The following is a 26,839-nucleotide window of genomic DNA, read 5'->3' on the forward strand; positions in this document are numbered from 1 at the left end:
GGAGGAGCTGCCATTCCACTCCAGGGCAAGGAGAGGAGGTTTCTAGAGCTGCTGGGTGTCTGCTGCTGCTCAGGTGTCACATCCTGTTGCTCTGCAGTCAGGGAAGGAGCCTCATCCTGTGGAAACTGCTCAGGAGTGTCACCATTTGTGTTGGAATGCCTGCCTCAAGCCTGGCACCAGTTAGAATTTGCCAGCAGCAGATGTGACAGCACAGCCTGGTCCTGGTGCTGGAGCATCCCATGCTCAAAGGGTTCAGTTTTGGAAAGGCTCCACAGGGACTGGGGAGCACTGGGATGTGCTGGGAGCCATCCTGAGCTCAGGACTCACTGTGGAAAGGCCAGCACAGGGACTGGGGGCACTTGGAATGTGCTGGGAGCCATCCTGAGCTCAGGACTCACTGTGGAAAGGCTCCACAGGGACTGGGGAGCACTGGGATGTGCTGGGAGCCATCCTGAGCTCAGGACTCACTGTGGAAAGGCCAGCACAGGGACTGGGACATGCTGGGATGTGCTGGGAGCCATCCTGGCTCCAGGCCTCACTGTGGAAAGGCCAGCACAGGGACTGGGGAGCACTGGGATGTGCTGGGAGCCATCCTGAGCTCAGGACTCACTGTGGAAAGGCCAGCACAGGGACTGGGACATGCTGGGATGTGCTGGGAGCCATCCTGGCTCCCTGCCTGGGGCTGCTCTTTGCTGCTGCACACGTGGAGCTCTTCCCTTGCTCTTAGTTTTTGCATTTAGGGGGTGAGTGTGTGCTTCATCAGGGCACTGTCAGGCTTGGTATTATTACATAGCAAATTTGATTTTCCCACAATGTGCCCCATAAATTTTAAACCCAAAAAAGTTTAATAAACCTCTTGTGTAGTGCAGGAGAGGTGACATCACCTGTGTTTGCTCACCTGGCTTGACTGGAATATGACAGAGTGGAGTCTTTTTGATGTTAAGAAAAATACAAGACTCCCATTTCTCTTGTTTAATTTTTAAGATTATCAAAGTTCCTACTGAGAAAAAAAAAAAAGTGCCATATTTTCTCTTTTAATTTGTCTGGCTTATAATTTATTGCCATCAAAGTGTTTTTATGACCTTTTCCTACTGGGTTGAAGGGTCCTCAGTGTTTTTTAGGGAATCATAGAGTGGCTTGGATTAGAAGGGACCTTTCAAATGTCACCCAGTGCCACCTCCTGCCATGGGCAGGGGCACCTTCCACTGTCCCAGGTTGTTCCCTGCCCTGTCCAGCCTGGCTTTGGACACTTCCAGGGATGGGGCAGCCACAGCTGCTCTGGGCCGTGTTCTGCCACCTGTCCAGGCCACGACCCTCTGGTTTGGAGGTGGGTTTGTGACCCCGAGGTGGGTTTGTGACCCTGAGGTGGGTTTGTGATCCCGAGGTGCCTTTGTGATCTCTTCCTGTGAATGTGCAAGTTTTGTCTGATCCAGAGCTCTCTGGGGACCAAGGAGCAAAGCGTGGAATGATTCTCACACAAATGCAGCCCCACCTGCAGTTCCCTTTGCCTGCTCCAAGAGTGGGGCAGGATCATTTTGGTTCTGCTCTGCCATGCAGTCATCTCGTTGGCTTCACAGAGAGAGGAGAAGGCAGCAGAAGAGGGACTGATGGAGTGAAAATGGCAATTTAACCACAGTGCTACAGCAAATGCAGTTCTGCCTTCTGCACTAGGCAGGTGCCCTGTGTGTAAGACAGGGGGCTTTGCTGCTTGGGGCCAGGGTTATGTATAGGATTACAGTAACCCCCCACAGAAATCACGGGGCTGAAGCTTTTACCTGCCCTGAAACTGGTCCCTGCCTGCTGCAGTGTGCTCTGACTGTCACTGGAGGAGGGCAGGAACTCCCAGCCAGTTCCAACACATTGCAGAGAGAAACAATCCCCAGCCAGGGCACTGGCCAGACTGGGACAGGCTGGAAATTAGAGTTTAGCTGAAAAAGGGCTGTGCTCAACTCAGGAGCAGCACAGCTAAGTTTGCAGGGAAGATAACTGATGATTTGGAGGAAGTGCTGAAGTCAAATCTCCTACCAGGACTGGCACCCCAACACTGTGCTCTGGTTAATAAGTCAAACTTTTCATTAAATACAGCTTGTTTCATCCTGTTACACAGTGTGTGCACACACACAGATCCCTCCTCAGGGGAGAACCCCAGAACTTCTCCATGTTTCTGCTTCTGGAGTGATTAGAAAACTTACTTCTAATCTGTCATTTGTTAGATCATTGTTTTCATTGTATTTTATCTTGTGCAATCTCTTCCCTGCTGGCTGACCCATTGCCTGCTTGTCTTTGCTGTAATTCTATGGAGACTAGTCCTGACTTCTTCCAGCCTTCCTTTTGCTGGATTAGAGAAACCAAATTTCTCTGGTAAGAGGGATTTCCATTTATTCCCTGCCTTTTCTTTCACCTGGTCTGCCTGAGCTCAGGTTTGGTGACTATGGACAACATGAGAGAGTGTGTCCAGACCTTACTCCACTAAATTCCACACTTCTTTTTCCATTTCAGATATGGCAGTTCCTGCTCCTGGATGGGAATTTCTCTTTGTTCTTATTTTCATTACATCTTTAGCTTTTCTTCTGTATCCTTCAGGACTTGGGGAGGTTTGGCCTCCAAACAAGATGCACTTAGAGATGTCTCTGCCTGTTTGTTCTGAGGCAGGTGATGCCAGGTTTAGTGGAAGTTTTCCATGTATTCATTCCACTGTTCCTTGGATAAATGCTCTCCTCCTGCAAGGCCTGCCCTTAGCAGCACAGCGTTGAAGGTTTTAGGAGAGTTGTAAACTCCCCAGTCTTTATAGCATTGTAATTCTGTATTAAATGTTGGGTAAAAGGATGTTTAGAACAGTCTGAAACAGCTGGGCTGAGAAGAGTCTCAGTGGAATTTTATAGTGGAAAATATAGTGAAGAAAAAGGACTGCTCCAAGGATTTCACCACACAAGAAGGGTCAGTAAGAACAGGAATAAAAATTCTGTGCTGCTGAAGAGATGAAATGGATTGTGTTCTAGTGTTACCTGTTCCAGCTGAACCTGGTGTAGGTTTTTGTCCTGTTTCTGCTTCTGAAATGGTTTGAGGATTGGTAGCTTTGGACAGTGCTTTTTGCTCCTCTTTAAGCATTTGAGTGTTTTCATTCCCAGAGAGACCCTGTCCTGCTGCATTCCATAGTTTGGCCAGGCCAGATCCTTGCAGGATTCCCTTCTTTTTCTGTCTCTGTGCCCGTGACAAAGCTGGCTCCCAACTGTGATAGGAAGGAAGTGCCAACTTCCTAAGTCCCACTCTGTGTTGTTCATTAATGAGATAACTAATCCTGGAATCCCATTTTGTGTAGTTCATTAATGAAATAACTAATCCTGGACTCATAAGGCAGCCCAGGTTTAGAGGGGAAGGAGCCTTGGTGAGGCTCTCAGCAGCCAGCCTGTCACATCCAGGGATGTGACTCAGCACCTCCCCGTGGAGTTTGTCCCAGTGAAGGGCTGTTGTCACTGCAAACATTTCTTCCATGCCCCAAGATGAAATCAGACCTTTATATAGGCACACAGCAGCACTCTGATCTGGATGTGGGTCTGCAGCCCTGGCACACAGCTGTCAGATGGGGTCTCATATGATGTGTGAATATTCACGGAGCTGTAGGAACCTTGGGTTTTGCTGATGCTTCAGATGTGACCGTATTCCATGTTTTAGCAGGCATCCTCGCTTCCTTCTTCCTTTGGGAAAGGTGGTCACTGTCCTCAGGTCTCCTGGGGAAGGGACGTGCAGGAGCAGAGCAGCACCCTGAGCATGGCAGGTCCTTGTCCCATCTGCTCCCAGTGCTGCTGTCCCTGGATCAGGGGCTGTGGCAGTCCCTGTCCCTGTTCCCAGTGTTCCTGTTCCCAGATCTGGGGCTGTGGCAGGTCCCTGTCCCCAGATCAGGAGCTGTGGCTGTCCCTGTCCCCAGTGCTGCTGTCCCAGTGGGGCTGTGGCAGGTCACTGTCCTGTCCCTGTCCCCAGATCAGGAGCTGTGGCAATTCCTGTCCCCAGATCAGGGGCTGTGCCAGTCCCTGTCCCCAGATCAGGAGCTGTGCCAGTCCCTGTCCCTGTTCCCAGTGTTCCTGTTTCCAGTGGGGCTGTGGCAGTCCCTGTCCCATCTGTCCCCAGTGGGGCTGTGCCAGTCCCTGTCCCTGTTCCCAGTGTTCCTGTTTCCAGTGGGGCTGTGGCAGTCCCTGTCCCCAGATCAGGAGCTGTGGCAGTCACTGTCCCTGTCCCCAGATCAGGGACTGTGCCAGTCCCTGTCCCTGTTCCCAGTGCTGCTGTCAAAAGCCCCATTTTTAGCTCTGTGCTTTGCCCTGTGTTTTGCTGTGCACTGGTTTTGTGGAGGTGCTCAGTGGGAAGTCAGTGAAGTGCTCAAACTCCTGTGTCCCCCATCTCTGCCCTCCTGATACCCTTTCCTTTGAAAACTAAACCCACTGGAACAGAGGAAGGAATAATATCAGAGCCAGGAAACCTCCAGCCCGTGTCCAGGGGCTGCTCTCCTGCCAGGGCTGCTTTTCCTTTGTGTTCCTTTTCCACTGTCTGGAGTTAATTTAGCTCTCAGCAGTCACACAGCAATCTCCCTTTTGCTCACTGTTATTTTCAGCTTGTCTCCTTGTCCCCATGAGCTGTCACTGACCAAAGCCAGACAGATTTAGCTCTTCTCATCTTTCCTGGTGAATCAGTGCCTCCAGCTCCTGCTCTTCCCTGCCCCAGCTGTGTGCACCCAAGCTGAGCAGAATCCCAGAGTTATTTAGGTTAGAAAAGACCTCCAAGGCCATCGAGTTCAGCCTCTGACTGATCCACACCTTGTCACCAGCCCAGAGCCCTGAGTGCCACATCCAGTCATTCCCTGAGCACCCCCAGGGATGGAGACTGCCGCCTCCCTGAGCAGCCCCTGCCAGTGCCTGGTGACCCTTTCTGGGAGGAAATTCTTCTTGATGTGCAGCCTAAACCTTGAGGCTCTGGTGTGACAGTTACAAATGATGTGTTGTGCCATGTTACACTGACTGAACGTGTGTCAGAGTGGAGTGGCAGGAGCTGAGGGGCCCAGACCTCAGCAGGAAAAGGGATCCTTCCACTGGTGGGTGCTCAGCTCCTGCTGCTCCCTGGGTCAAGGTTTCTGGGCTGTTCATGCCTGTGTATGCCATCCATGGAGATGCCATCCATGGTTTTGTCTGATCCTCCCATTCCTTTTATACATTTCAGTCCCACAGAATCTAGTGGCAATCAATTATTAGTCTGCTTGAGCTTTATATCAAAAAGCATTTTTTGAGCCTGCTGCTGATATTTCATCTTACTGAGTTCCACTGAATATCCCTAATTCTTTTGTGATTACAAACATGGAATAATCATCTTCTATAAAGTTATGAAGGGCATGAGAAGACAAAAAGGGTCTGTCTCCCCCTCCTGAGTTGGAAGGCCCCCAGCCTCCCCTCATATGGAATTCCTTCAATTCTGTCTGCCTTAGAGTAAAGCCGCGCCTGACAGATCTTGGCAGAACCCAAATTCTTGTTTCTCTTCCCATGGTGTTACCTGGTTCTTGGCTTGTACACCACACACCTGGACCAGCCTTGGCTGAGGCCAGTGCCAGGTCTGGGGGCACAGCTTCCATGTTTTGTACAAGTCTGCTTAGTGAGCCTTCACTTCATCAGCCAAGTCTGGAGTCTTCTCAGAATGAAGTAGTTTGGGTTTTGGGGGACTGGTTTTTATAGAATTCACCTGTTTCTCATGAGAGCCATTTGTGTGCCTGCTTAAGAGCCACATGTGTTCCTCAGGTACTCCTGGAGTGGTGTCTGGGTGAGGGTCACAGGAATCCTTCTGGGTCTCTCAGTCCATCTGCACAATGTCAGGGGTCTCGGGGTACAAAAAGCCCAGAATTTTGGAAATGCTCTACAAGCATCTCAGGCAAATGTTGGGACTCTTGAACACAAGTTGTCCAGCCCTTTTGATTTTTGAAAAGGTTGTTGATGGTATTTAATGGATTCTTCAGCTGCTGTTGAAGTGGGATCCCTCACCTTCACGTGGCACCTGTCCCTTGTCACACGTCTGTCCCACCATAAATCCAAATCATTTGTTGCAGTGTGCATCTCCTGTGTCAGTATGACAGGCTCAAATAAATCTTTTGGGATGTGTAAATGCCAGCATTGGGCACTGAGAGTCAGGGAATCAGGTTGGAAAAGACCTTGAAGATCAGTGAGTCCAGCCATCAACCCAGCACCAGCACCATGATCATCACTAAACCGTGTCCTCAGGTGCCATATCCACATGTTTTTTGAACACTTCCAGATTTAAGGACTCCACCCCTGTCCTGAGCAATCCATGTCAGGGCTGGACAGCCATTTACAGGAAGGAATTTTCCCAGTATCCCATCTAAACCACTCCTGGCACAACTTGAGACTGTTTGCCCTTGTCCTGTCCCTTGTTCCCTGGGAGCAGAGCCTCACCCCAGCCTTGTTCCACCTTCCTGTCAGGGAGTTGTAGAGACTGAGGAGGTCCCTCCTGAGCCTCCTTTTCTGCAGCTGAGCCCCCTCAAGCTGCCTCAGCTGCTCCAGACCTTTCCCCAGCTCTGTTCCTGTGTCTGGACTTGCTGATGCCCCTCAATGTCTTTCTGGTTCTGAGGCCCCATACTGGCCCCAGCAGTGTGCATCCACACGTACAGCCATTTATAAATGGATGCCTTTTCATCTTCTGGGTGTGAAGCCCTTGAGCCCCACTCCTGCGGGTGTGTTTGGAGGAAGAACTTGGATTTTCAGCAGCTCTGAGCTTTGTCCCTTGAGTGCTGTGGGTGCCATGGTTGGTGTCTGCCGTGCCCCTGGCAGGCTGCAGGAATCCTCAGTGGTGAGTTGCACAGCAGCAAATTCAGACTGTCCCAAACCTCCTGGGCAGCACCCAGCTGTGCAGTCTGTCCAGGTGTGCAGCAGCTCTGGTGTGTGCAGTTACTTCTGAAAGCTGGGAATTCCTGCAGGAGCACAGGACTCTGTTAACAGAGAGGGCTGGGTGGGTGAGCTTCAGGGTCCCTTCCACCCAAACCATTCCCTGATTCCATGGTCAAAGACAGTTACACCAAAAGCCATGTGAGAGCTGGGTTGAGGTGGCCCCGGGACATGTTTGGAGTGTCCCCAAAGAGGCACAGGCAGGGCCAGAGGCAGCACTGAGGGCACAGAGTGGAACTGCTTCCCTGGCTTGTGTTTGATGCTTCTGATGGAGAATGGGAGCCCAGGGGGAAGGATGGCAGCTCAAAATGTGGCAGCTTTTCCAATTTCCTCACTTTTCACTGGCACTGCAGCACTTCTGCTGTTCCTTGCTGTTCCTTGCTGAGGACCTGGGAGCATGGTGTGCTCTCCATGAAGGTTTGTGCTTTCTGCAGAGGGAGAAGCAGTGAGTTTTGGTGAGAAGCAGCACAGATCAGATCATCTGAGATGGGCTGTTCTTTTATTTGCAGGGTTCCCAGATGAAGGAAGGAAATTATGAATCTGACTCCATGTTCTTAGAAGGCTAATTTATTATTTTATGATCTATATTATATTAAAGAGTACTATACTAAACTGTACTAAAGAATACAGAAAGGATACAGACAGAAAGTTAAAATGAAAAACTTGTGACTCTTTCCAGAGCTTTGACACAGCTTGGCCCCAGCTGGCCAATAAGTTAAAATAATTCAGAGCAGAAACCAATGAAACAATCACTTGTTGGATAAACAATCTCCAACTGCATTCCAAAGCAGCAAAACACAGGAGAAGCAAATGAGATAATATTGTTTTCTTTTTTTCTCTGAGCTTCTCAGGAGAGAAATCCTGGCAAAGGGATGTTTCTAGAAAATATGATGGTGCCAGGCTGTGGGTAGATCCCTGTCTTTGGGGGAAAAATACACAAAGAGTAAAATACTACCCAGTAAAGCCCATGGCAGGAGCAATGGCACGGAGGGAGCTGAGCTGCCCCTGCTGGGGCAGCTCTGTGCTGTGGTTTCAGTGGTTTTGGTGTGGTTTTGTGGCAGTCCAGGCAGCCCAAGAGCAGCCTTAGGAAAGAGGAGCTTGGGGGAACAAACAGCTTCAGGGTTTAGAGCCAGAAACAGCCTGAGCTGCAACGTGAAGGGCCATTCCAGGCTGCTGGACCCAGGTCCCTCTTCTTGAGGCTCATGTTCACATCAGACCTCAAACAAACATCCACCAATCTCACCACACTGGTTTTTGTGTGATTTCCTTGCGAGTTTGAAATCTTTTCAGCCTACGTGTATTTATATCTAATTCAAGCCCTTTTACTGCAGTTGTCTCAGTATTTTTAATCTGGCCTTTTTTCTCCTTGGTGTTTTGCTTTTCAGTGTACATTGATGAAAGTTCTTCCTCCTCAGGCCAGTTGGCTTTTCTGGCAGCTTTCCCCATAGTTTTAGACTGGTTTGCTGAATTTGTGAAATCCAGGGGGTTTGTGGCATATCTTTCTGTTAGTTTACAACATCAGCTTCCCATGCAGCTGGAAGTGACTTTCTGTGACCAGTGGCATCAGGGAGTCCTCAGTTGTTGTCTAAAATCATGATCCTATCCAATGCATTCAGGCACTGAGCAGACCTGGGAAATTCTGGGATCCTGCTCTTAGACCAGCCTGTGAGCCTTGCTGAAGCCCTGGTTTGCTGTCAGTCCTGTGATCCCTGCTGAAGCCCTGGTTTGCTGTCATTCCTGTGATCCTTGCTGACGCCCTGGTTTGCTGTCATTCCTGTGATCCTTGCTGACGCCCTGGTTTGCTGTCATTCCTGTGATCCTTGCTGACGCCCTGGTTTGCTGTCATTCCTGTGATCCTTGCTGACGCCCTGGTTTGCTGTCATTCCTGTGATCCTTGCTGACGCCCTGGTTTGCTGTCATTCCTGTGATCCTTGCTGACGCCCTGGTTTGCTGTCATTCCTGTGATCCTTGCTGACGCCCTGGTTTGCTGTCATTCCTGTGATCCTTGCTGACGCCCTGGTTTGCTGTCATTCCTGTGATCCTTGCTGACGCCCTGGTTTGCTGTCATTCCTGTGATCCTTGCTGACGCCCTGGTTTGCTGTCATTCCTGTGATCCTTGCTGACGCCCTGGTTTGCTGTCATTCCTGTGATCCTTGCTGACGCCCTGGTTTGCTGTCATTCCTGTGATCCTTGCTGACGCCCTGGTTTGCTGTCATTCCTGTGATCCTTGCTGACGCCCTGGTTTGCTGTCATTCCTGTGATCCTTGCTGACGCCCTGGTTTGCTGTCATTCCTGTGATCCTTGCTGACGCCCTGGTTTGCTGTCATTCCTGTGATCCTTGCTGACGCCCTGGTTTGCTGTCATTCCTGTGATCCTTGCTGACGCCCTGGTTTGCTGTCATTCCTGTGATCCTTGCTGACGCCCTGGTTTGCTGTCATTCCTGTGATCCTTGCTGACGCCCTGGTTTGCTGTCATTCCTGTGATCCTTGCTGACGCCCTGGTTTGCTGTCATTCCTGTGATCCTTGCTGACGCCCTGGTTTGCTGTCATTCCTGTGATCCTTGCTGACGCCCTGGTTTGCTGTCATTCCTGTGATCCTTGCTGACGCCCTGGTTTGCTGTCATTCCTGTGATCCTTGCTGACGCCCTGGTTTGCTGTCATTCCTGTGATCCTTGCTGACGCCCTGGTTTGCTGTCATTCCTGTGATCCTTGCTGACGCCCTGGTTTGCTGTCATTCCTGTGATCCTTGCTGACGCCCTGGTTTGCTGTCATTCCTGTGATCCTTGCTGACGCCCTGGTTTGCTGTCATTCCTGTGATCCTTGCTGACGCCCTGGTTTGCTGTCATTCCTGTGATCCTTGCTGACGCCCTGGTTTGCTGTCATTCCTGTGATCCTTGCTGACGCCCTGGTTTGCTGTCATTCCTGTGATCCTTGCTGACGCCCTGGTTTGCTGTCATTCCTGTGATCCTTGCTGACGCCCTGGTTTGCTGTCATTCCTGTGATCCTTGCTGACGCCCTGGTTTGCTGTCATTCCTGTGATCCCTCTCTGAAGCCCTGGTTTCCTGTCATCCTTAGAAACTTCTGTGTTGAATGTAGAATTACACAATTTCCCCTTAGAAACTTCTATGTTGAATGTAGAATTACACAATTTCCTGATCACCAGCATCATCAAGTCCTGCTTCTGGCCCTGCACAGAACAACCCCAGAAATCCTCCCATGTGCCTGAGAGCTTGGTCTGAGCACTCCCTGGACAATGCAGATGTGAGTCTTCAGAGCATTTCTAGAGTCCCATGAGTCTGGGTGGAAAAACATAGGTTTTAGTTAGCTCCTAATAGCCATGGTCATGCAAGAAACATTGACTGGTCCGGAGCTAGTTTGGTTTGAGCTGTCTTGCTGCTGTCTCCTCACTACTCCATTTCTGTCTTACTGGATGTTCCAAAACTCGGAATTTTACTTAGTTTCTGGCTCTTGCACCAGAGACAGTGAAGTGATGGTAGGTTGTAGGAGTGTGCTTCTTGATGACAGAGTGACAGAACTATCCTTTGTCCTCCAAAAAATGAAAGAAGCTCAGAAGTTTCTCTCAACAATTAGGTGAAAAGTCACCTCATAGGACTTCAAGGACTTCACTAAAAACTTGAGGGCATCTAATTAGATAGAAACTAAAAAGTCCTGCCTGAACAATCAGGTAGAAAAAGAAGAGAACAAAAGAACTAGGGGCTTTTGTGAGGTGTTTTTACCAGGAGCAGACCTCTGCACCTGGCTCGGGTTTTTCTGTTTGTTATTTTGCCTTTTATGAAACCTTTTTGTTTCTAACGCTGCAACAGAAGTCATCCTGCTTAATTTATGACCCCAAAACTGTAGTTGAGCTATCCTTGGGTATATTATATTTCTTTCGAGAGCTTATAAGACCTAGCTCCAAAAATGAAAATATACTAGTAGGTCTGGGATGAGGGATTTCCCTGGGAAGATCCCTGAGTGTTCTGCTGTGCTGTTAGCTGGGCACCAGAGGACCTGGCAGAGCAGAGCAGAGCACCTCAGCTTGTTTCAGGTTTGGTTTTTGTTTCAACCTTAGCAGAATGTGGAGCTCCACAAGACGTTGGTTCAGTCATTGCAGAAATGAAAGAGGGTTGGGAGGGAAGTGTTGGGGAAGGTAATCTCCTGCTTCCTGTGCTGCCCATGCTGTGGCCATGTGCAGCTGACACTGACGCTTGACATCTCTGCAGCAGCCTCTCTCCATCCTGGGCTTTGTTTCTAAAGAGGTGATTGACAAGGAGGACAGCCAGCTTGGTTCTCTGGAGGAGTCTGTGCTCACTGCTGTCACTTCGCTCACCAGCCCCTTGGTCCTTGGCCCTGAGAGAGCCCTGTCTGTCCTGTTCCTTTCCCTGTGTCCTACCACGTGCTCCGTGTCTTCCTTCTCGTGACTGTGGCATTGGGAATGGTTCATGCTGGTGTCCTTAAAAGAAACAGCTTCAGCTGTTGGCAGTGGGCATGGCTGGGTGTGTGGAGGTGGGAGGCAGGAAGGAGACTTGTGGATTGCTCAGCTGTGATCCTGAGCAGCCGGGGCAGAGGGAGGCAGAGCAGACGGGGTTTTTGGTGCTGTGTGTTGATTTCCATCAATACAACAAAGCCAAGTGTCCATCCAGAGTGTTCTGGACAAGGTGCCACCCTTGTCACTGCGCACTGCGCTGGGGTGGCCTGGGGTGCCCCAGTGGCTGCTGGAATTACACTCAAGGGAGCCATGGCAGAGCCAGGCTGTGGTGTGAGCCTGTCCCTGTCCTGTGGCCCAGTTCCAGCCCATGGCTGCCCAGTTTGCCTCGTGGTGGAATCCCCTCTGCTGTGTCACTTGGGCAAGCTGACTGCTGGGCCAGGGCTCAGCTGTGGGAAGGGATCTGTGTGTTCCATGCCTTGTGGGGGTGCTGCCTCTGAGGCATGAGTGCCGTGGCTCACCCACAGGTGCCATGCCTCACTCACGGGTGCCACAACTCCCCCAGTGTGTCCCACACGTGTCCCAGCTCTCCCAGTGTGTCCCACAGGTGTCCCAGCTCTCCCAGTGTGTCCCACAGGTGCCACAGCCCCCCCACAGGTGCCACAGCTCCCCCAGTATGTCCCATAGGTGCCACAGGTCTCCTACAGGTGCTACAACTCCCCCAGTGTGTCCCACAGGTGTCACAGCCCCCCCACAGGTGGAACAGCCCTCCCAGCTCCCCCACAGGTGTCCCAGCTCCCCCAGTGTGTCCCATAGGTGCCATGCCCCCCAGTGTGTCCCACAGGTGCCACAGCCCCTCCACAGGTGCCACAGCTCCCCCAGTGTGTCCCACAGGTGCTACAAGTCCCCCAGTGAGTCCCACAGGTGCCACAACTCCCCCAGTATGTCCCACAGCTCCCCCAGTGTGTCCCACAGGTGTTCCAGCTCCCCCAGTGTGTCCCACAGGTGCCACAGCTCTCCCACAGGTGTCCCAGCTCCCCCAGTATGTCCCACAGGTGCCATGCCCCCCAGTGTGTCTCACAGGTGGACACCAGCTCCCCCACAGGTGTCCCAGCTCCCCCTGTATGTCCCACAGGTGCCATGACCCCCAGTGTCCCACAGGTGCCACAGCCCCCCCACAGGTGCCACAACTCCCCCAGTGTGTCCCACAGCTCCCCCAGTGTGTCCCACAGCTCCCCCAGTGTGTCCCACAGGTGTCCCAACTCCCCCAGTGTGTCCCACAGGTGCCACAGCTCTCCCACAGGTGTCCCAGCTCCCCCAGTATGTCCCACAGGTGCCATGCCCCCCAGTGTGTCTCACAGGTGGACACCAGCTCCCCCACAGGTGTCCCAGCTCCCCCTGTATGTCCCACAGGTGCCATGACCCCCAGTGTCCCACAGGTGCCACAGCCCCTCCACAGGTGCCACAGCTCCCCCAGTGTGTCCCACAGGTGCCACAGCTCCCCCACAGGTGTCCCAGCTCCCCCACTGTGTCCCACAGGTGTCCCAGCTCCCCCAGTGTGTCCCACAGGTCGCCCAGTGTGTCCCACAGGTGCCACAACCCCCCCAGTGTGTCCCATATGTATCACATCCCCCCCAGTGTCCCACAGGTGCCACAGCTCCCCCACAGGTGTCCCAGCTCCCCCAGTGTGTCCCACAGGTGCCATGGTGTGTCCCACAGGTGCCACAACCCCCAGGTGCCAGGCCCCCCAGTGCCAGAGGGTGACTCAGAGGTGCTGTTTCTCCTGAGCAGAGCTGTCCCCTGTGCCCTGACCCGTGCCCTGTCCCTTGTGCTTGCAGCTGACGCTGACCATCGTGCGGCAGACGGGGGGGCTGGGCATCAGCATCGCGGGGGGCAAGGGCTCCACGCCCTATAAGGGGGACGACGAGGTAAGGCCTGGGCCCTGCCACTGCTGGGGACTGCCTCTCGCAGCTGTGTCCCTCCGTGGGAGCTGTGGGGCCGGGTGGGAGCAGCCCTGGGTGCCCCCACGGGGGGCTTGGTGGGCTGCAGCAGACTCCTGCCCCTGAGCCTGGATGGTCTGAGCTGGAGCAGCCGTGGGAGCTGGGGTTCCTCCCCAGCTGGGGGGGCACAGGGTGTGGGGCTGCTCCCCACCTGGCATCAGCTGCATCGTGTGATTCCAGTTCCACTGGAACAGGGTTAAGGGGTCGTTCCCTGGTCTTGTGCCTCACCTGGGGCAGCCCTGCCGGGGAGTTTCTGTCCCACTCATCACCATAGGGCAGCCCTGCAGTGGGGTTCCTGACCCTCTCACCACCTTGGGGCAGTCCTGCAGTGGGGTTTCTGTCCCCCTCACCACCTTGGGGAGCCCTGCAGTGGGGTTCCTGTCACCTTGGGGCAGCCCTGCAGTGGGGTTCCTGCCCCCTGGTCACCTTGGGGTAGCCCTGCCAGGGTGTTCCTGTCCCCCTCACCACCCTGGGGCAGCCCTGCAGTGGGGTTCCTGTCCCCCTGGTCACCTTGGGGCAGCCCTGCAGTGGGGTTCCTGTCCCCCTGGTCACCTTGGGGTAGCCCTGCAGTGGGGTTCCTGTCCCCCTGGTCACCTTGGGGTAGCCCTGTCAGGGGGTTCCTGTCCCTCTCATCACCTTGGGGTAGTCCTGCTAGGGGGTTCTCAGCAGAAATGGGCTCTCCATAGAACAGAGGTTTTGTTTCCAGGGCATCTTCATTTCCCGTGTGTCTGAGGAGGGTCCTGCAGCTCGGGCAGGGGTCCGTGTTGGTGACAAGCTCCTGGAGGTAAGGACTGACTTCTGACAAAGCAAATGCTTCTGAGAGCTTGGAGGGGAGGTGTGAGGTGATTGGGAATGGACTTGCATCATAAGTGTTTTAGACCAAATTAAGCATTAGGGATGTGTAAGAGCTAAACAAAATCCCTTTGGCTCAGAGATAGTTGTTTAATTCATGTTACCATGAATCTTTTGTTGCTTTATAAGCTCCTGCATTTACTCTGGCCCAGGTCTGAACTGTTGTGTGGCCCAGGTGGGAAGAAATACATTACAAGAATACAGTGACATTTATTCATTCACTGGGCAGAGCAAAAGTGAACCCTGTGAATAACTTCTTACCCAGGGAGCCAGCCATGGGGATTGTTTGGGTGGGAAGGAACCTTAACATCTCATTTCACCCCCTGCCATGGGCAGGGACACCTTCCACTAGCCCAGGCTGCCTGGGCCTGTTCCCCTGGTTCTCTCTTATGTGCCACACTAAGGATGATCTGCTCTATGACATTCCCCACACCTGGGAACTGTCACACTGACAGCTCCGGGTGTTCCAAGGGTGTGGGCAGGTGCATGTCCCTTCTGGAAGGTGACAAGGGTCAACCTGTGTTGTGTTGAATTGTGCTGAATTTTGTTGGTGGAGGTGGTTCTGTGGGGGGTTCTGTCTGGGATGTTACCTGTAGGGTGATACAAGTGTAGGGAATTCAGGACTCCCTGTGGGGAAGGAATTCCTCTGAAAGGGCCTTTCCTTGGCTGCCCTGGCCTGGGACAGGCAGCAGTGCTGTGGGAATGCAGGGAAAACTCCCAGAGGCGTGGACACACCTGTGGGAGCAGGGCCCAGGTGGGGTGTGAGGGGCTGAGCCAGTTCCCTTGGGCAGCAGTGCCTGGGGTTGGGCTGGGTGTGAGGGGAGGCTGGGTGTGAGACTGGGGCTGTGAGAGGTTGGGATGGGTGTGAGGGGACACTGGGTGTGAAACTGGGGCTGTGTGAGTTGGGCTGGGTGTGAGTCTGGGGCTGGGTGAGGTTGGGCTGGGTGTGAGACTGGGGCTGGGTGTGAGTTGGGCTGGGTGTGAGACTGGGGCTGTGTGAGTTGGGCTGGGTGTGAGACTGGGGCTGTGTGAGTTGGGCTGGGTGTGAGGGGAGGCTGGGTGTGAGACGGGCTGTGAGAGGACACTGGGTGTGAAGGGACACTGGGTGTGAGACTGGGGCTGTGAGAGGTTGGGCTGGGTGTGAAACGGGGGCTGTGAGAGGTTGGACTGTGTGTGAAACTGGGGCTGTGTGAGTTGGGCTGGGTGTGAGGGGAGGCTGGGTGTGAGACTGGGGCTGTGAGAGGTTGGGCTGGGTGTGAAGGGACACTGGGTGTGAGGTTGGGGCTGTGTGTGAGGTCAGGGCTCTGTGGTTTTTGGGGCTCTGGTTCAGGGCAGGCTGTGTGTGAGGCCGGGGCTCTGTGAGGTCCGGGCTCTGTGTTCTTTGGGGCCGTGTGTCAGGGCAGGCTGGGTGAGGTCCGGGCTCTGTGTTCTTCGGGGCCGTGTGTCAGGGCCGGCTGTGTGTGAGGCCGGGGCTCTGTGAGGTCCGGGCTCTGTGTTCTTTGGGGCCCTGTGTCAGCGCCGGCTGCCGCTGTCCCTGCCCAGGTGAACGGCGTGTCGCTGCACTGTGCCGAGCACCACGTGGCCGTGGAGGCGCTGCGGGGCTCGGGCAGCTCGGTGTCCATGACGGTGCTGCGGGAGCGCATGGTGGAGCCCGAGAACGCCATCACCGTCACCCCGCTGCGGCCCGAGGACGACTACAGCCCCCGGGAGCGGCGCGGGGGGCTGCGCTTCCCCGAGGGCCCCGAGCCGGCCCCGGCCACCGAGCGCTTCTCCACCTGCCTCATGCGCAACGAGAAGGGCCTCGGCTTCAGCATCGCTGGCGGCAAGGGCTCCACGCCTTACCGGGCTGGGGACACGGTCAGTCTGAGCCCTGGGGCCCCGATCCTCCTCGTCCCCGGGCGTGCAGCAGTGCAGCCCGGCCCTGGGCTGGTGGGCTGGGTGCTCTACAGTCAGGGAATCTCAGAATTCTAGGATGGTTTGTGTTTGGAAGGACCTTAAACCTCACCTTGTGGTGGCCAGGTTCCACTGTCCCAGGTTGCTCCGAGCCCTGCCCGCCATGGCCTTCAATGCTTGCAGGGATCCGGGGGCAGCCACAGCTGCTCTGGGCACCCTGTGCCAGGGCCTGCCCACCCTGAGAGGGAGCAATTCCTTCTCAGTATCCCATCCATCCCTGCCCTCTGGCACTGGGAAGCCATTCCCCCTTGTGCTGTCACTCCAGGCCCTTGTCCAAGTCCCTCTCCCTCTTTTTTATAGAAGGGGGGTGGCTGGGGCTCCTAGTCCCTGCCAGTGACACCTAATCCCACTGCTGCCCTCTTGGCGCCTTTCCTTGGCTGCCCTGGCCTGGGACAGGCAGCAGTGCTGTGGGAATGCAGGGAAAACTCCCAGAGGCGTGGACACACCTGTGGGAGCAGGGCCCAGGTGGGGTGTGAGGGGCTGAGCCAGTTCCCTTGGGCAGCAGTGCCTGGGGTTGGGCTGGGTGTGACACCTGTGGGAGCAGGGCCCAGGTGGGGTGTGAGGGGCTGAGCCAGTTCCCTTGGGCAGCAGTGCCTGGGGTTGGGCTGGGTGTGAGGGGAGGCTGGGTGTGAAACTGGGGCTGTGAGAGTTGGGCTGGGTGTGAAACTGGGGCTGTGTGAGTTGGGCTGGGGGTGAGGGGAGGCTGGGTGTGAAACTGGGGCTGTGAGAGTTGGGCTGGGTGTGAGGGGAGGCTGGGTGTGAGACGGGCTGTGAGAGGACACTGGGTGTGAAGGGACACTGGGGGTGAGACTGGGGCTGTGAGAGGTTGGGCTGGGTGTGAAACGGGGGCTGTGAGAGGTTGGACTGTGTGTGAAACTGGGGCTGTGTGAGTTGGGCTGGGTGTGAGGGGAGGCTGGGTGTGAGACGGGCTGTGAGAGGACACTGGGTGTGAAGGGACACTGGGTGTGAGGTTGGGGCTGTGTGTGAGGTCAGGGCTCTGTGGTTTTTGGGGCTCTGGTTCAGGGCAGGCTGTGTGTGAGGCCGGGGCTCTGTGAGGTCCGGGCTCTGTGTTCTTTGGGGCCGTGTGTCAGGGCAGGCTGGGTGAGGTCCGGGCTCTGTGTTCTTCGGGGCCGTGTGTCAGGGCCGGCTGTGTGTGAGGCCAGGGCTCTGTGAGGTCCGGGCTCTGTGTTCTTTGGGGCCCTGTGTCAGCGCCGGCTGCCGCTGTCCCTGCCCAGGTGAACGGCGTGTCGCTGCACTGTGCCGAGCACCACGTGGCCGTGGAGGCGCTGCGGGGCTCGGGCAGCTCGGTGTCCATGACGGTGCTGCGGGAGCGCATGGTGGAGCCCGAGAACGCCATCACCGTCACCCCGCTGCGGCCCGAGGACGACTACAGCCCCCGGGAGCGGCGCGGGGGGCTGCGCTTCCCCGAGGGCCCCGAGCCGGCCCCGGCCACCGAGCGCTTCTCCACCTGCCTCATGCGCAACGAGAAGGGCCTCGGCTTCAGCATCGCTGGCGGCAAGGGCTCCACGCCTTACCGGGCTGGGGACACGGTCAGTCTGAGCCCTGGGGCCCCGATCCTCCTCGTCCCCGGGCGTGCAGCAGTGCAGCCCGGCCCTGGGCTGGTGGGCTGGGTGCTCTACAGTCAGGGAATCTCAGAATTCTAGGATGGTTTGTGTTTGGAAGGACCTTAAACCTCACCTTGTGGTGGCCAGGTTCCACTGTCCTGGGTTGCTCCAAGCCCTGCCCGCCATGGCCTTCAATGCTTGCAGGGATCCGGGGGCAGCCACAGCTGCTCTGGGCACCCTGTGCCAGGGCCTGCCCACCCTGAGAGGGAGCAATTCCTTCTCAGTATCCCATCCATCCCTGCCCTCTGGCACTGGGAAGCCATTCCCCCTTGTGCTGTCACTCCAGGCCCTTGTCCAAGTCCCTCTCCCTCTTTTTTATAGAAGGGGGGTGGCTGGGGCTCCTAGTCCCTGCCAGTGACACCTAATCCCACTGCTGCCCTCTTGGCACAGATTCCAGGCTCTGGGCCACGGCAGGACTTGGCTGCCAGGGGCTCTGGGAGCAGAGGGGTTGTGTGGAGTGGGGAACAGACAGGGAGCATCAGGGCAGGGGGAAGGTCTGTGGAGGGGAGAGGACTGGGACCAGCCTGGGTTTGGAGGGCCAGGCTCAGGCGGGGACAGCCGGGCTGCTCTGCTGCTCTGACCCTCGTGCCTGTGCTGCAGGGCATCTTCATCTCCCGGATCGCAGAGGGTGGGGCAGCCCACCGGGACGGGATCCTGCGCGTCGGAGACCGAGTCATCTCGGTGAGTGCGGGCACAAGGGAGGGGCTGCCCCGGCTGCCTGCCCTCCTCCTGCAGGGCTGCTTCTCTGCTGCTGGAGCTGCATTTTGGGACTCCTTTTTTCAGCTCCTGAGCCTTCTGGGAGAGCGTTTAATTTGGGTGGTTCTCCCCTGTGTGGTGGTGGGTGCAGTTACACCTCCCCCTTCCCCAAATGCTTCATGCAAGGCATGGCGTGGAGGGAGGGGACACGGCAGCACTGCCCAGCCTGGTGTCCCTCTGGAGCCTGGGGGGCTCGGCCACGGGGAGGGGGAACCCCTTGGGGCACAGTGGGGTGGGCTGGAGCAGAAGGAGCTGCCCAGGGGTGCTGTGGAGCAGGGCAGGGGTACCCCAGTGCTTCCCTGCTTCCCGTGGGGCTCTGCCGTGCTGTCCCTGCGGATCTCACTGCTCTCACCTCGTGTCTCTGCCTCCTGGTCCTCACTCCCCTCTGCGGGAGCCTCTCCTCAGCCTCCTGACCCTCTTCCCGCGCTCGCATGCTGCCTCTGGCAAACCTCCAGCTCCTGGTGCTGGTGGTGGGTTTCTGGCCCAGCGCTGTGGTAAGAGCACGTGTTACCCCAGCGCTGGCGTGAGTAAACACTGATACAGCCTCGTCAGTGCTGGCTTCTGTCTGCTCTATCCCTGGGCTGGGGCTGGCTCGTGTTTGCTCAGGCACATTTTAGTGGAGCTTGGGCCCAGGTCTGACTCTGGTGTCTTGTCAGGAAGCTTGAATTGGTATGGCATCTCTCACTGCCTTCTAGTGCTCCCCACTGCCCGAAATCCAGCCTTGACCCTGATTAATGCCAGATAGACTGGATTGTTTTGGATTTGCTCATGTTTTGATGCTCCATGGTACGGAGGCAGTACTGAGGCTCATCATTTGGGGATGGTTTGCTCAACCTGTGGAAAAAGGAGACACAAAACCTTAGAACAGATTCAAAAGTCAAACCTGCCTCCACCCTGCTTCAGCAGCTCTATTTATATCCATGGGCAGCTTCGTAGGAAAAGCAGATCTAATTCCCTAGTAATAGCTTGCAGTGGATTCCTTATGGGATGTGTGACTTCAGGGCTTACAGAGTTGGAGCCTCTGCTGGATTTTGATGTGGCTGAGGCATTGATGTCATTATTCCTGACACCCCCAGCAGGGTCCCCATGGCTACCTGTGCTGAGGTGTGTGTGACCATGGAGGTTTGGTCATCATTCCTGACAACCCCAGCAGGGTCCCCTCTGTTCCCTGTGCTGTGTGTGACCATGGAGGTTTGGTCATCATTCCTGACACCCCCAGTGGGATCCCCTCAGGTCCCTGTGCTGAGCTGTGTGTCACTCTCATAGAGGATTGGTGCTGAGCAGGAGCCGAAGCTCAGATCCCATGCTCACCTCTGAGGAGTGCAGGAACATGCCACCTTTCAGGAGAACACTCCCAGGATTACTCCCAGGACTCCCAAGCCTGCTTACCACACTCTTTGGAAGCAGCAATTGCCCATTTTTATTGGAAACCTTTTACGATGCCATGGTTTTTAGGATGTGGGTGCAGGTTGCCTGTATCTGCATGGGGAAGGGGAGGACCCTGTCTGGGTACAGGGCCCATTTCCAAAGCCATGCTCTCATGGTCATGCTCAGCTCTCACTTTACCAAAGAATTCTGTTTTCTTAAGAAAATAAATACAGCACAGCTTCCTGCTCTTCCCCTGTGCTCTAAATCCTCCTGGACTCCTCCTCAGGAGAAGAACTAGGAATGCTCCTTTGACTTTCTTAGGGGAGCTTTGAGCACAGGGATTGAAGAGCCCATTTAGGTCTCCCCTGAGTTAACACCCCTCAACATGCCTCATTTGTGTTCCTGTGTCTCTTGGGAGTCATTTTGTGGGGGGAAGACACTGGGCAGGGACCTGCTGGGGGTGCTGGAGACTTGGAGCTGTGGGATGGGAATCCAGCAGGGAGGATGCAGGATTGGGAGCAGTTGCTAAGGGCAGCTGATTTTTTTGGGATCAGACTGAGAAGAAAACTGACTGTGGGGAGATGTAGGATAGTGGTGGGTGACATGTGGAATCCTAATGATGCAGTGTGACCCCTTAGAGATTTGCCAGGATAATATAATTCCCTGGCACACAGAGAAACATGTGGAGCAGGGGAAGGACAGACGCTGTCCCTTCCCCATGTCACTCAGAGAGCCATGCTGCATGGCTGGCCTCGCTCTCTAGCTAGATAAAGGCCATGGAAAATTAGCTGCCCCAAAAGCTGGGTAGCCCCCAGGATTCCAGGCAGGGGAGAGTTACTGGCTGAAGTGCTCCAGGGGCTGTTACATTTGAGACAGCCCTGACTCCTGGAGTCCTGTGCCCTGCTCCAGGGAGGCACTGCTGTGCCCTGCTGGTCTGACCCCTCTCATCCTGTCAGGGACAGGAAGACAGCAGAGGTGATGTGAGAAATGGGAGTGCTGCAGCAGCTCTGTGTGTGCAGTGTCATACAGTCAGAGCAAGGCTTGGCTTGGAAGAGACCTTAAAATTCATCTTGCTCCCTCTCAATGAGCATGTTTGGCCTTGGTGTGGTGATAAAAACAAAGAGCCAAGTCTCTCCTGCGTGCTGCCTTTGTTAACCATCAGAGGACCCGAGGAATCCTCCCTTCCCAGTCCCCTGCACACACAGCTGCTGCTTTCCCTGCTCCCGGCTGCAGCCGTCAGCAGGGGAGGGTGCAGACGCAGCTGGTCCCAGGGGCAGTACCCGTACAGGTACACACCTGAGCACAGGTGTGCTCACAGGGCAGGAGCACAGCCAGCTCCTCTGGCTCAGCAGGGTTCAGCTTGCTGGGGAAAGGCACACGTCCTCCCTCCCTCAGCCCACAGTGCTCCTGCAGCAGCTCTCCAGCCTCTGCTCCAGCAGCCAGCTCTTACCGGCTCTTGGGTCAGACCCAAGCCTTTCATCCAGCCTCTGGGCCGCCTCTTGAGTCTTCACACGTTTTGGATTCATATTTGCTGGCTAGTCCAGCTTGAGTTTTACCAGCAGCTCTCCACAGAGAGTTCTGTACCCAGAGCAGAGTGAACGCAGCGTTCTGTTCTGTACCCAGAGCAGAGTGAACCCAGAGTTCTGTTCTGTACCCAGAGCAGAGTGAACGCAGCGTTCTGTTCTGTACCCAGAGCAGAGTGAACCCAGAGTTCTGTTCTGTACCCAGAGCAGAGTGAACCCAGAGTTCTGTTCTGTACCCAGAGCAGAGTGAACCCAGAGTTCTGTTCTGTACCCAGAGCAGAGTGAACTGGCCCAGTAAATAGAGAATGTGGGGAGAAAGCAGAGCAGATGTGCACTCAGGCCCAGGGCTTGGCCAGACCAGCACTGACCAGCAGCCTCTTGTTCTCCCCTGTATTTCCCCATGCTTGTTCCTCACCTCCAGTCCTCTTTCTGTTCTGTTAAATGTCCCATAATGAGTGCTGCATATTCCCACAACACCTCCTTCAAGCTTCCTGCAGCCACTTGGCCCTTTCCTACAAGAGATGTGCTGAGACAGCCCTTTGTAATCTCCATTTCTTCTGCAGATTGGTTGCCAGGTTTGGTCACACTGCTCTAATGTGGTGATTCTTTTGTGTGATTGCTTTTGATGACTCTTTGAGGATCCATCTGGGGGTGTCTGAGCCTGCACTCCCTTAGGGGCTGTGCACCTGTGTGGTGAATTTGTCACCTTTCCTGCTTGGTGCCCTGTCCTGTGCTCAGCAGCCATTGCCCAGGTCCCTCTCCTCCTTCCTCTTCCTGCAGGCACGTGCCAGCTGCTGCCCTGACATCCTTCTGGTTCATGCCAGAGGTGTCCTTTGGGGACAGTGCTCTCAGCAGAGGTGACACTGGGTACTTCCCAGAACAGCACAGGGCTGTGCTTCTCCCTCTCTGTCCTGAGGAGAGCAGTGCCCACAGCCATGGGTGGGACAGGACAGGTGGGAGCTGGCAGGGTCACAGAGGGTCAGGACAAAGCCCTGCATGCCAGCTTAGTCCAGAAACTGCTCTCTGGGAAGGAGCTGGGGAGTTACAATAATATTTCTAGGAATCGGGGGCAGTGGGGAGTTGGCCTACAAGGCCCAGTTGCTATGACTGTTACAGTCACGTTGTTATTTCATGAGCTGATCAAAGCCCATCGTGGCAGCTCCTTTTTTCATGTCCTCTTTGCTCATTTTGGAAAGCTTTTCCAGCACCTAATGACTAGAAACCTTCTAATTTTCAGCTTCAACTTTTTCCTGTCTAGTTTTGTTGTTCTGGCTGTGTTCTCTCAGCTTAGCTCTGGGGTTTCTGCCCCTTATACATCCATGGAAAGCAGTCATGTCCTTTCCAGTCCTTTGCGTTTCTGGGGAGGCAGTTTTAAATCTTAATTTTGTAGGAAAGGCTCTCTGTTCTTTCAGAGCTCTCTGTACCTGAGGTCACTTGCAATGCCTTAGAGCTGGCTGCCATGACCTGGCCCAGCACGGGCAGCCAGTGGGGCAGTGACCAGCGACACTGATGGTCACCGTCAGCCATCAAATGTGCCCGCAGTGCCAGTGTCGGGGCTTTGGGTGACTGGTGAGGGCAGGTGGCTCGGTGGCACGGCAGCAGGTGCTTCTGCACGTGCCTGTGCTGCTGGAAACCGCTGGTTTTGCTTCTCCCACGTGGAGACACTTGGCTGTGGGAGGTGGAACATCACCCCTGGCCTGCGTGGTCCCCTGGAGCACCTTGTGAGGGAACGGGGGAAAGGGACAGGAGAGCTGAGTAGGAAGGGAACTGGGGTCAGTGGGAGCGCGCAGGTGCCTGTGTCCCTCTGCCAGGTCCGAGGGAGCTGGGGGACCACGAGGTGCTTTGGGGCACAGGCGTTTGCGGGTGCCGCAGGACAGGGCTCCCAGGGCTCGGCCGAGCGCCGCGGGGCCGCTCTGACGCCGGCTTTGTTCTAGATCAATGGGGTAGACATGACAGAAGCCAGGCATGATCAGGCCGTAGCGCTGCTTACCGCGGCCTCCCCCACCATCGTGCTGCTGGTAGAGAGAGAGGGCGCCGAGCAGCCCGGCGAGGGAGGCTCGCCCCGCGGGCGCATGCACTCCCCCCCGCCGCCCCCCGGCCCCGGGGACAGCCCGCCCGAGGAGACGCCTGCGCCGCCCCGGAACCACCTCTGCAGAGGGATGGAGGATCAGTACCCTGTCGAGGTGAGCTGGGCTTTGGGGGACAGGGTGCAGTCCCGAAAGATCGGCGTTGTGATGGGGACCGGCCTGCCGGGTGTTGGGAGGTGTCGTAGAAAGGCTTGGGCTTAGGGTGGAAGGGTAAAAGCCCATCCAGACCCACCCCCTGCCATGGGCAGGGACACCTTCCACTAGCCCAGCTTGCTTCAAGCCCTGTCCAAGATGGTCTTGAAAACTTACAGGGATGGGGCAGGCCCAGCTTCTCAGGGCAACCGGTATCAGGGCCTCCCCACCCTCACAGGGAAGGATTTCTCCTCAGTATCCCATCTAACCCTGCCCACTTTCAGGGGAAACCTGTTCCCCCTTGTGTCACTCCAGGCCCTTGTCCAAAACCCCTCTCCAGCTCTCTTGGAGCCCCATTCTAGCTCTTCTCCAGGTTGCAGAGTCCCACATGGGGAGCCGCCTTGTCCCATGAGTGTTCACCTTGTGCTTACCCATGCAAAACACCCCTGACTCCATGTTTGTCAGTGTTTGTGGTCTGTATATGATATCCTTCATTGCCTTTGACTCTGCTTCTTGTTCCCTTAAGGAAATCCACCTGGTGAAAGCAGGTGGTCCCCTGGGCCTCAGCATCGTCGGAGGCAGTGACCACTCCAGCCATCCCTTTGGGATTCATGAGCCAGGTGTCTTCATCTCCAAGGTAGAGTCCCAGGAGAGCTGCTCTGGGTGTTCCTGAGCTGTTGGTTATTGGGATTAAGGTGAAGGATTTTGATGTGAGTCCAGATGTACAGGATGGATTTGTGAAATAAGCGCATAGGACAGAGATGTGTGAAGGGTTGTTTGTACTGCAAGGGCTGCTGCTGGAGCCATCTGAGGGCATGGAAAAGCCTCAGACCTTTATAATCCATGCTGAAGCCTTTGGAGGGATCCCAGTCAGCTTTTGAAATTGCTGGGTTCACGTTGGCTTTAATGAGTCCTGGGAAGATGCTGGCATTGCAGAAAGGGGGAGAGTGTGTGGCTGCTGGGGCACCCAGAGCTGCTCTGCTGCACTCAGGCCAGTGTCCTTTGATCCCACGTTCCCATTCCAGTGGTGATGCCATTCAGGGGCAGCACACAGGCTGGCCACTGGCTGCAGCCCATTCCCTCACATGCTCTTGGGAATAGGAATGCTGGAGAGGACATCCCTGCAGGGCCCCGTCTGCTTCCTGACTTCTCTTGTCACTTGGAGATGCTGAACCTGACTCCTCTGACACCTGTGGCTGGGTTCACACCTTGTTGAGGGCTGTTTGGAATTCTAGGAGTGATGCCTGCCAGGCCTCTTCCTTCGTGTGCCCATGGTTTTTCTTGCAGTGCATCAGCAGGTCAGTGAGGCAGGATTTGCTCTTCTCAAAGCCTAACTGACTCTTTCCCACCATCCCTGTGTCCCATGTGCTTACAGATTTCCTTGCTGACTCCTTTTTTTCACCAGGAACACAGGTTTGGTTATATGTTCAGCTCTCAGGAGCCCCTGCCCTCTAGAGGGTGAGGACTGGAGCAGTACTGGTGCTGTCAGTCCTTGTTACAGTCACAGGCAAAATAATGGCAACACTGGCACAGGATTGGTTCAGATTAAATTTGGAATATAAGAATTACATATGGAATAGCACTTCAAAGCACATCCCACTTCATTCTTTGCCAGTGTTCCCACATGTGTCACCTCTTGGGGAGTTTTGTCTGCAGAGAGAGGAGTCGGAACAGGCCTGCAGGGTGTTGGAGGGTGCCTGGGGACACAGTCACATCTCCAAGGAAAGATGGACTGTTGTAGTTGAGACAGAGACAGAATCACACAGAACCACAGAATAATGAGGATGGAAGCTCTAAGATCATGGAGTCCAACCCATGCCCTAACCCCTCAACTAGACTTCAGCACCAAGTGCCATGTCCAGTCTTTTTTTAAACACATCCAGAGATCCTGGTTCTACCACCTCCCTGGGAAGAGCATTCCAGTACTTTATTATTCTTTCAGTGACAATTTCTTCCTAATATCCAACCTATGCCTTCCCTGACGTAGCTGAGACTGTGTCCTCTGGTTCTGTCAGTGCTGCCCTGTGGAAGAGAGAACCCCCAGCTGTCTGCAACCTCCCTTCAGGAAGTTGTAGAGAGCAATAAGGTCACCCCTGAGCCTCCTCTTCTGCAGGCTAAACAACCCCAGCTCCTTCAAAACAAAGCAACACGCTCCATTCTCAGAAGGCTTCAAACTGGTTTTATTACAGCGTGCATGCTTTTTATACATTCTTACAAAGCTCATAAATTTACACTTTACTCATTGGAGTAGGAATGCTCACTGGAATAGACAGTTGCAGGTTTCTCTTATTTATCCTTCTTTCCTTCTTGGTTTCTGTGTCAAAGACCTTGGTAGGAAATTCTTTCAGGGATACCCATGGATCCTGTTCCCAGCCTTCTCTCTGGCTCCCAGAAGTCGCTGTAAAGCCTCCTCCAGAGGGGACTTCCCTTCTCTGGTGGTGTTGGTGTCCCCGCAGGTCATCCCGCGGGGGCTGGCGTCGCGCAGCGGGCTCCGCGTCGGGGACAGGATCCTGGAGGTGAACGGCATCGACCTGCGCCACGCCACCCACCAGGAGGCCGTCAACGCCCTGCTCTCCAACGCCCAGGAGCTCACCATGCTGGTCCGCAGAGACCCCCCTCCACCTGGCATGCAGGTAGGCTCTGGGGCAGTCCTTACCAGGGGAGTGTGGGGGTACCAGGTGCTGGGGTACCCCTCGTCGGTTTCTCTGGGTCGGGATTGAAGGCACTTGAGAGGGCAGTTCATGTTCACACTCAGGCGTTTATTATTTCTGATCAGTAAAACCGGCTCACTACTGTGAGTCCAGCAGCTTTTCATTAGAAGGCACAAAACGGCCAACAATCTCTTGTTCCAAGGACTTTGAAGACTAAACTATCCAATTAAGAACTGACACCTGGATTATTTCCCCTTTTAACCCAATAACTGATCCCAAAGAGCCCTCAATGTGGACTTTTCTGCCCAATTACAAAATGCCACCCAAACCCATGAAGAAGGAGGAAGAAGCAGCATGAAGAAGAAATCCAGGATGACACCCTGTGCCCTCCACTTCCATCCACAACATACTAAAAATCCCAGACCCTAAATTTCTCACCAAGTGATACACTACTCTCTATAATCTATTTCACACTTTTGTGGATTCTGGTCTATCTTGAAGTCTAGGGAACTTTCTCCAGGAGTGAGGGTCAAAG

At 54.9% G+C, this 26,839-nt stretch overlaps 2 protein-coding genes across 35 annotated transcripts in view; one reads left to right on the forward strand and one right to left on the reverse strand.

The window, feature by feature from the left end:
• Positions 1-26,839, forward strand: part of SCRIB (scribble planar cell polarity protein) — a 99,069-nt gene that overhangs the window by 27,692 nt on the left and 44,538 nt on the right. For 26 of the 34 annotated variants that reach the window (XM_041407096.1, XM_041407102.1, XM_041407110.1 and 23 more), the window contains 7 exons: positions 13,196-13,285; positions 14,064-14,141; positions 15,752-16,066; positions 18,388-18,468; positions 23,369-23,617; positions 24,180-24,290; positions 26,110-26,286. In XM_041407096.1, coding sequence (XP_041263030.1) covers positions 13,196-13,285; positions 14,064-14,141; positions 15,752-16,066; positions 18,388-18,468; positions 23,369-23,617; positions 24,180-24,290; positions 26,110-26,286 — 1,101 coding nt within the window. The remainder of the gene's footprint in view (positions 1-13,195; positions 13,286-14,063; positions 14,142-15,751; positions 16,067-18,387; positions 18,469-23,368; positions 23,618-24,179; positions 24,291-26,109; positions 26,287-26,839) is intronic. The other 8 variants (XM_041407119.1, XM_041407131.1, XM_041407116.1 and 5 more) reach the window with 7 other exon arrangements.
• LOC121337192 lies at positions 17,883-23,361 on the reverse strand. The gene is made up of 2 exons (XM_041407134.1): positions 18,896-23,361; positions 17,883-17,986 (listed from the first exon to the last, which is right to left on the reverse strand). The coding sequence occupies exon 1, from the start codon at positions 22,369-22,371 to the stop codon at positions 21,388-21,390; it is 984 nt and encodes a 327-aa protein (XP_041263068.1). The 5' UTR covers positions 22,372-23,361; the 3' UTR covers positions 17,883-17,986; positions 18,896-21,387.

The sequence above is a fragment of the Onychostruthus taczanowskii genome, unplaced genomic scaffold, assembly GCF_017590055.1.
Source record: "Onychostruthus taczanowskii isolate IOZ18803 unplaced genomic scaffold, ASM1759005v1 scaffold253, whole genome shotgun sequence".
Taxonomy (NCBI): domain Eukaryota; kingdom Metazoa; phylum Chordata; class Aves; order Passeriformes; family Passeridae; genus Onychostruthus; species Onychostruthus taczanowskii.